The following is a 9,725-nucleotide window of genomic DNA, read 5'->3' on the forward strand; positions in this document are numbered from 1 at the left end:
TTATTTGAGGTATGGGAATGGATGGTCCAGGTTTTGGAGGAATGAATAGAATTGGAGGAGGTATGTACAAGCACTTGTTTTTTTGTGTGTACCCGCTGCCATTTTTAGTAAATAAGGAACTGTATTGAGAATTCCAAGGGCAAATAAGTCATGTTATTTTTTGTTAGCTCATTTCCTAAAAGATGCTAGTAGAAATTGAGGTTGGTACATAAGAGATATGGAAAGTGATGTGTTAAGAAGCAGCTGCATGAAGTAGGGTAGATGAAGAGCTTACTGATGAGACTCAACATTTATAAAGTGTACCTTTCGGCTATATAATGGACAATCAAATCTCAAAATTAATCTTTATTTCATAGGCATTGGGTTTGGTGGTCTGGACGCAATTAATAGCATGGGAGGATTTGGAGGAGTTGGTCGAATGGGAGGTAGGTAAATGTATGTAGTCAGACATGTATGCTACATTTAGTTTACCTTGTATGTAAAATGTTTCCCCCTACTTAGGTATGTGTACTATTGAGGTCGTTAGAGTGTGGGCACTTGGTGTTAGGGACAGGCATGGTGAATTGGTATATATGTGGAATATGAGGTTGGGTAAATAACAGACCTTTTTTGTAGTTGTGATTTTGGCTATCTCTTTAGTTTCAACATGTTACTAAATGGATTCCTGTGTATTGATATACTTGAAAAGGAGTTAATTTGTTGCATAATTTTTTCAGAGCTATACCGTGGTGCGATGACTAGTAGCATGGAAAGAGATTTTGGACGTGGTGATATTGGAATAAATCGAGGCTTTGGCGAATCCTTTGGTAGACTTGGTAGGCTGGCTGCATACTTATTTTCTTTTCACAGGTTATATTTTTCCAAGTCTGTTTCTTTCCTTTTTCTGTGAAAAATTGGAAATTTGTAATGTTTCTCTAAATTTGTTACTAGAAGAAAACACTTTATGGGTTTTAATGTACTAGCTCTCTTTTGCAATGTCTTAAATATTTGAACCCTATTTCTTGAAGACTACTTTTCAGTTATTGTGTATCTTTTGAGAGCATAGTACCTTGGGACTTTGAAAGTATGATTATTTAAATTAATTAGTATATTATCTCTCCACCCTTGTTTAGGCAGTGCAATGATTGGAGGGTTTGCAGGAAGAATAGGAGCTTCTAACATGGGTCCAGTGGGATCTGGAATAAGTAGGTTTAAATTTTACTAGAATTTATTCAGTATTATTTGTGTGCTTGCAAAAGACTTGCAAGAGTAGTTATTGTAGTATAGCAATACTTTGTTCTTATATGTTAATGATGTCATGTTATAATGTACAGAAACTTTGATAGTTGTTGAGCTTTTTTCTATGCGATCACTGAAATTTCTAAAGTAACTCTGAATTTTACTTTCTTGGTATTTCTAAACTAACACTAGAGTATGTGTTAACTGTCAGCCAGTCCAAGAATCTCCTTTCCAACTAAGAAATCTGGGGATTTCTCTGATCATGTGTTAAGAACAACTTTTGCATAAAAAAATAAAAATAAAAAAATAGAAAGAAGAACAACTTTTGCATTAGTGCCAGCTTTGTTTCCAACTGCTATTGGTCACCAGCTTATTTCATCTGTGAATACCTTTTGGCAGATGCAGGTGAATTGCCCCAGATACACATTTCTAAAGGGACCTCTTGAGGTTGAAGGCTAAGGTTGAAGGAGATGTTTATTTCCTTTTAAACCTTTCCTGTGATAGAATCAAGAGTAGTTGAAACACTGGGGAATGCTGAATCTCTTCCACCTGTTTCCACTGCCACATTTTTAGGCCTAGAGGTTTAGCACGTGGTTTAGTTATTGACCTCTGTTGCTTACTCAACCATGTCTCTGAGTTCTTCATATTTTATTGACTTCCTTGAATTGATTGAAATCTCACAAGTAGGAAACACAGTCTATTTGAACTATTCTAAGAATGAATTAAAAAAATTTGCTAGCTGAAGTACCTCTTTCCATTGTCCCTTACCTCTCATTTTATTCCTTCTTTTCATCATCTTGTCCAGCCTTGGCCATTTTCCTATTGATGGTAACCTCCCTGCCTTTCCTTTGTCACCTCAGAGTTTACACTTCTGTTTCCCTGATTTTTACTTGCTATTCACAGAAAGGCAACTTGAGAGTAATGTTAATTTTTAGAATTCCTACGCCTGAGGGTTTTAGGTATGAGAAAAAAGCATGCATTTTGAGAATGAGTAGGATTGAAATGAAGTGGATATGTTCTCTGAGATAAATTCTCAAGTTCTGGCCAAAGGGTTGTGATTTCATTTGTTGTTACTACCTTCACAAGTTTTGTGTGACACTGAGGTTAAAATTAATTGTGTTTCTGTGGTTATTGAAAATTGAACTTACACAAAAAGAGAAATTATATGTGAAACAGAAGATACAAAGGTGAAAAGGAAGCTAGGAAAAGAATATTATATAGGAGAGTAGGATAAGAGCAACAATTGATGTCCTGGAGTTGTAATAATTTGAATTTGCCCCATATATCTTTCCTCTAGCAATTATTAAGGTTAGTGTGTTATAAGAAAATAAAAATGAGGATAAAACTACTCTAACATTATTGGATAAAGTAATTGGTAGAAAATTTGTATAACATATATGATGGGTTTTATGATTAGAGTGTGATTTTATAGACATGTATGTATATAATGTGTTACATAGTGGCTAAAATTAATTCAGTTAGCCATTAACATTCAACTAACCAAATGTATACCAAATTAAATTCTGTTCTTGGAAGATTGTTATATTGTATGTATGAAATTAATTTTATGTTTATATATAATCTAATTACATAATTAATTTTCTCTCCCTTTGTTTCTCAAAAATGATTCTTTCCCTCCTCTTTCTCCCTTTCTTCTTCCTTCTCCTTTTCCTGCTTTTAAAACAAAAACACCAAACTCTCAAACCCTCCTGTCCCTTCCTGAAAATCCAGGTGGTGGAATGGGTGGCATGAACAGTGTGACTGGAGGCATGGGGATGGGACTGGATCGGATGAGTTCCAGCTTTGATAGAATGGGACCAGGTATAGGAGCTATACTGGAAAGGAGCATCGATATGGATCGAGGATTTTTATCGGGTCCGATGGGAAGCGGAATGAGAGACAGAATAGGCTCCAAAGGCAACCAGATATTTGTCAGAAATGTAAGCAACTAAATGTAAAGGGTGCTTAAAGTTATTTTTTGCCTCCTGTATCTGTTACTAATACCTTTTTTCATTCTAGCTGCCTTTTGACTTGACTTGGCAGAAACTAAAAGAGAAATTCAGTCAGTGTGGTAAGTATGCCAATGATTGCAGATCTGTTTATAGTGATTATGGAGAAAAATTCAAACTTTTTAAGATTGTCTTTGGACCTTTACCTGTCCAGATGCTTATTTCTAGGCTGTATGACAGGTCTAGTTTTACTTCAAATAAATGAATTACTTTTCTGACCAAGAGCATTGCAAATTACTACTAAATAACATGATGTAGAATAGAGCCTGTCATTGTCTCCTATGGATAAAAAAATGATTGGTCTACTATCTGATTATTAAAAGGTTGGTATATCATGATTGTTCACATTTTAAAATATTTTTTTCTTCTGGGGAGTACTAGAATTGGTATGTTTATTTCCTTGTTTGTAATATAGTGCAATACATTGTCAGCATGACCCAATGATATTAACTCCAAATGATAGGGAGTTAATAGATGACCCCATTCTATAATACTCCATTGCCTACACAGCACAGGAAACTAACCTAATAGCATAGAGCCCCCTGCCTGGAACCCTTTAGACATAGGTACATTCTGGTGGCCTTCTGATTCTTTTTAAAACTATTCTTGGCTATAATGATACAGGTAGTAACCAGTACAACCTTAATATATGTATTAGGTCTGTAGAAGATTGGGTGGTTTAGTATTTTTAAAAAGGACCTTTGTGTGTGTGTGTGTGTGTGTGTGTGTGTGTGTGTGTGTGTGCGCGCGCGCGCGCGTGATAATGAGAGAATTAGTGTGAGTGGAACAAAATGACAGGTTTTCTGCCAGTATTTTTCTGGTATTGGGTGATGTCCCAGAGACTGTAATCACAAAGTGAGATATATAGGTGGCATATACCATAGTTTTCAGACTATAAGATGCAACCCCCCCAAAAAAATTTAGGAGAAATAATGGCTGTTAATGCTGATCTTGAGTTCTGTTATATATACATTGGTGAAATACTGTTATTTATGTTATTAAATATTCTACCACATATTTTGCTTTAGAATTTTTTCCTGTTTTCCTATAAAACCTAGGTGCATCTTACTGTCTGAAAAATACGGGTAATGTTGAAAAAGGGCTAAAAAGGATACATTTAGTCTTTGAGAGTTAATGAAAAGTTAAGAGCATTTGGAATATATCTTTAATCTTTTGAGATCATAAAGAGGCTAAATCTAATGTCCTCCCACAAAAGTAGCCTGTGTAGCCACTTATCAAAAAGTCATTTGTGATCTATGGTCTACTGTGTTCTCAGAGTACTTTCTATGAAACACTATTGTAGTAAACTGTTCACATGTCTCCTTCCCTCCTAGATGGAGGCTGTTGAGGGCAAGAACTGTCTCTTTTATCATAGCACCTTTTATTGCCTTGATACATATAGTAAGAGTTTGTTAAGTATTTTTGGGTGAGTTAAACATTCTGAGCAGAGCTTCATTTATTTACTCATTCACTAAATCTACTAATACTGTATTTTGGCAGTTTGTTACCATTATATTCTTTTATCTTCTTCTGTTGATTATCTTTTAAAAATATTTTATTCAAAGAAGAGAAACTCAACCTTTTCTTTGGTTAAAAAAATTTGTTGACAGTGAGTCAACTAGTAAACAGTCACCACTAAGAGGAGGCAGAGTTATAAAGTTGCTTTGAGGTGTTGGTAGTCTTCTGTAGGGGTAAGAGTATCTACCAGAAGGAGTAAGCAGCATCTGGCCACCCACAGATTACAGAGGAGTAGACACATTAGGGCCTTACTGTAATACATGAAATGAGGAGCAATGTATAGATAATCTCTGTTGCAGTTTCAGTGAAAAAAGAAATTTCCAGATGTGATATATTATTATTTTAAAAGGTAGAAATGAAACAAGATAGAAAACAGAGAAGGGCAAACAAAAATGACATTATTGAAAATGTGACTAATATTGAGTTGACTGTCCTTTATCCTATGTAGGCAGGTTTTTTTGATGTTAGGTATGAGCAAGGCTTGCAACAAATTTCAGGGGTTTGGGGTGGGTGTCCAACTGGAGTGGTATTGTTGTGACAGAAGAACATCAGCAGTTCAAAGACATTTTCTGCAAGGAAATGCTAGTATCCAAATCTACATTTAAAAAATTTGTACAGCATTTTAGACAGTAAAAAGTGGTTAAATTATTATTCTCTACTTTGTTATTTTAGCTCTATTCATATGTCCCTTTTTGATCAGCCTATACTGTTATCATGAGAGGAATAATTTTTGTTTTGTTTTTTCCAATTCTAATTGTAAAAGCTTCTGGCTTTTAGATTTATATTAAGGCCATAACATACTTAAATAATTGCCTACCATCTTCATGTATTTAATCTTGAACTGCATTGATGGGAAAGAAATTAAGTTATATAATAATACAGAATTGTGACCAGCAATTGACAACTGTTGAAATTACCTGGTTTATATGAACTGAGCCATTTATTTTTCTCCCCCATTGCTTTGTTATTAAATCTTAAGAGTGTTTCTTTCTTAGTATGGGAAATTTCTTTTTAACCCGATACAAGCTAGCAGTAAGCTTCTTTTGCAGTAAAGGCAAAGTTTTGTTTTGTTTGTCCCTCCTGAGCCCAGGGCGTGTGTGCAGGTATACAGGGTCTGGCATAGATAACTCCCCATTTTTATTACAAAATTGTAACCATGTAATTCTGTAACATAACAATATCATGTTCAGGCATATAACATTTTAGGTGAAATGTTCAAATTAAAACTATAAATGATTACACCCGTATTACTACCCTACCAACCACATTCAAGCAGGCGTTACTTTTGCTGGAACCTGTGTTTTCTTGGTTGCTTCCTAGGAAGAGTCTAGTGGTACTCCATGTATCTCCCTCAGACATTATGTATCAGTAAATGGCCTGCCAGCAAGCCCTCTGCTTATTAAACTTCTACAGTGGTTAATTGCTCCTGATGGGATAATTACAAAGCCTAAGAAATGTCGTATTATGGGTCATATTACCCTCAATACAACCAACATTTTCTCAGCCTTTATCATTTAGAAAAAAAGGTTTTCATATATCTCCAAATATAAAATAGTAAGTAAGAAGTGAGTGTAATTTAATAGGTCTTTTATCCTGCCTTATGTAATTCCTCATTGACATACATTTTTAAGAAAGCTGAGGCAGTAAATGAACTGACCCGTTCAGAGTTGGACCCCAGATTAATTGAGGTTGTACTAATGAAGTCAAATGGGCATAGTCCTTTAATTTTGCTTCGTGTGTATACACTTTAGCTGTACTGTGGCTTTCTGGCTTAGCGTGATGCAGGGCCAGAACATTTTAGAACTACAGTGCCCACTCTTTTATTTTTTTTGATTAGTAAAGAAAAATGTAGGGTTTAACACACCCTTTTAATTTGTTTTTAAATATTTTTAAAATTTAAAAGTGTTTACACTTTGTAATTTCTAGTAGGAAATGTTATCTGAAAGAATACTGTGGTGGCACACCACCGTCAAATATTACAGCTGCATTTGGGGCAGAGGGAGGGTTCTCTTCAACGCACCCCGGCTTTCTTCATGAGAAAGTCAGAGGTACACTGGTTGGTATTATTGCGACATGCATTTAGTGATCCAAGTTGCTTTTACTTCAGCAAGGGCTTTGTCTGTCAGAAGGGCATTGTGCTTGACCTCCAAATTTGGCTGACAACTTACCGATTAGATTCGTAACCTTTGGGTTACTCTGGTATTGTGACATACTTGCTGGGTTTTGAGCCACATCCTGGAAGGCCACCATAACTTCTGGATCCTTCATGGCTGGTTGCAAGAACCTCTGGATCACTGAGAATTTCACTGAGCCCAGACATTGCTCCAGGAAAATTACCAGGCATTCTCTCAGGAAAGCCACCTGGAAAAGAGCCATAGTGAACTGCTCATTGTCCTCCGGCTTCTTCCCTCCGGCTTCTTCCCTCTCAGGTTCTTCCTGAGCCTTCTTAACCCTTTCTGTTCTTTCCTTGTCCTCTCGCTCTTCATTTTCCTGCTCACACTTTCTCCGATGTTCTGCGATTTTCTGGGCCCTTTGTTGAACTACTTTCAGCATTGCATTAGCATCTTCATCATAGTCCAATTTACATGCAAAGGCAAGGTCATGGGCTGCTTCTTCCCAGTGGCCCAGAAGCCTGTGTGCTTTCCCTCGCCATTTATAAGGCTGAGCTGCATCAGGGTTTATTTCAATAGCTCTGTCACAATCTCAGATGGCAGCATTTGGCTTCTGTAATTTCATGAAGACTCTGTTTCTCTTGGCATACAGAAATGGCCAAGTGAGAATTCAGCTTGATGGCATCTATGAACAAGTCAATGGCTTTCTGTAGTCACCATCAATTAGGGCATCGATGGCAGTCACTTTTTAATCGTTACCTGATCCATCATCTCTTCGGTTATCTCTACATTTTCATCTCCCATATCCTGAGGGGCGTCAGTGTCTCTGCTTTAGTCACATCCTCATTGTCAATTTCTAGATCACTTTCCTCACTTGATAGTTCATCTGTCTTTATATCTTCCTCTAGCTTCTTACTATCTTTTTTTTCTTTAATTTCTTCTGATTTAGCTTTATGAGTAGCAGGTAATATTTTACCTCCATGCCCTCCACCCACTCCATCAGGAAGCTCATTCCCGTGGTATGCAGAATGCTTGGATCCTGCCTACTCATTTGCATGAGGGATCCATGGCTGGGAAGTGGCGGGAGGCAGCAGGCACGGCTGAGATTGCTCATGGTGTGACCATGTGGAAGGGGCTGCTCTGCAGTGTCCACTCTTAATTATTACTGCCATAAACCATGTGAACAAATAAAGTTTTTTCCACAGATTTCTATTATGTAGTTTTCTACATAAGTATGCGTGTTAATTGCATAGAAAGTGGACACTTGCTAGATTTTATTTACTAAAAGTCACAGGCTTCTTCAAGCATTCATAGTAGACTTTGACTCTAGAAAAACTTCACAGTAAAAATAATGCAGTGACAGTAAAGTACTACATGAAGAACGTTTATTCATAGTTGCTTTTTTATTTGTAAAGAAACAAAAGCTTGTTTTTTGTCCCTTGTGTCATAATTACTTCTTGTAGAATATCTGATTTTGCATCTTTTTTTCCTTCTGTGGTTATGTTATAGCTTTGCTTTGGGAGTGGGTTTCATTGAATTATTTATTTATTTGTTTGTTTATTTCTCCTTTAATTTGGTCTACTTCTGGATATGCATTTCCCCAAATACACACCACAAGTTAATATGCTAGTAGGCTGAGTAGAGTAGCAAGGTTTCTTTTACACCAGGATATCATTTTATCACTAATAAATGTAACAGCAGTATGTTTGATTATTCTGTTGTACCAATTAATTTCTCATTGCATACTATTTTCTCCAATGCTTTTGCTAAAATAGCGGTCCTATTTTTGTTTTTCTTGGAATTATACAACATATTTGTAGATATTTAAATCATTTAAGAAAGTCCTCAGAGAATGTACAAAGCAGGGAGGTCTGATTTTAATTAGTTGAAACTAAATCTTCTCAGTTATTTAGCTTAAGAAAAGAAAATACCTCATGTGATATTTTCATGGGATTAAGAAGAAACTTAGAAAACACACAACTTGTTCTAGTTGTATGCTAATTGGGAATTTTGGGACAGTCTAACCATGAAATATGTGTCCATAGGCCACTTAATGTGCACCCTGAGTCTTCAGACTGTAAGAAGTTTCAAGTATTTGTTAAGAGACCCTGTTAGCTAAGAAAAGCTTTGAGATAATTGTGAGCTCAATAATTTTGGGTTCTGAGTGATGGTCCCTAAACTAAGAGGCAAAATGTAAGAGAAAAACAAAATAGAGACTTGTCCTGAAAGATAGATTTTGCAAGAGATAATTACATATTTTCCTTTGAAATTTGAAAAATTACTTGCTTGAGCGAACCTTACTATTGTTAATACACCTATGGGGGAACACTTAATGTTAAGAAAAACCCTAAGTTTTTAGGTAAAATTAGAATAAGGACGAACTTTGAACCTTAAAAGCCCTTCAAAATTATCCACAGTTCCCTTGAAAAATCAATGTAAAGTGTTGCCATTTACCAAGGTATGTTTCTTTAACTCAACTTGCTTTTTTCAGATCCCAACGTTCAACATAGTAAGAAGATTCTGGAAATTGCTCTGTGTCTACCTTTAAAACTTTTCTAAAATTTTTCCAGTTTCATTTTATGATGTATTAGAAAATGTGGTTCTTCTATGTGTCTCTGTATGTTTTTTAACTACTTGTAGGGTAAATATTGTTTGGGTCTATTTTAACCTTTATACTTTCTCTGGGAATGAGCCTATTTTATGATTTTTAGAGAACATTTAAAGATTTCCTGGTATGGGTTATAAAATCATGGTTTTAGCTCAACATGACATTTATTAACTTGGACCATTTAATTGGTTTTGAGTGAGTGACAGACTTTTAGTTTTTAAAAAATATATACAGTTATCAGAGGGAGGATTGATGGAAAAA

General features: G+C 35.7%; 1 protein-coding gene across 2 annotated transcripts in view; it reads left to right on the plus strand.

Moving 5' to 3' along the window:
- MYEF2 (myelin expression factor 2) overlaps positions 1-9,725 on the plus strand; it is a 30,808-nt gene that overhangs the window by 18,808 nt on the left and 2,275 nt on the right. The window contains exons 11-16 of one of the 2 annotated variants that reach the window (XM_037156477.2): positions 10-60; positions 357-425; positions 717-815; positions 1,113-1,184; positions 2,950-3,158; positions 3,238-3,289. In XM_037156477.2, coding sequence (XP_037012372.2) covers positions 10-60; positions 357-425; positions 717-815; positions 1,113-1,184; positions 2,950-3,158; positions 3,238-3,289 — 552 coding nt within the window. The remainder of the gene's footprint in view (positions 1-9; positions 61-356; positions 426-716; positions 816-1,112; positions 1,185-2,949; positions 3,159-3,237; positions 3,290-9,725) is intronic. The other variant, XM_037156480.2, reaches the window with a different exon arrangement.

This window comes from Artibeus jamaicensis, unplaced genomic scaffold (genome assembly GCF_021234435.1).
Source record: "Artibeus jamaicensis isolate MK-2021 breed Jamaican fruit bat unplaced genomic scaffold, CSHL_Jam_final contig_548, whole genome shotgun sequence".
Classification (NCBI taxonomy): Eukaryota; Metazoa; Chordata; class Mammalia; order Chiroptera; family Phyllostomidae; genus Artibeus; species Artibeus jamaicensis.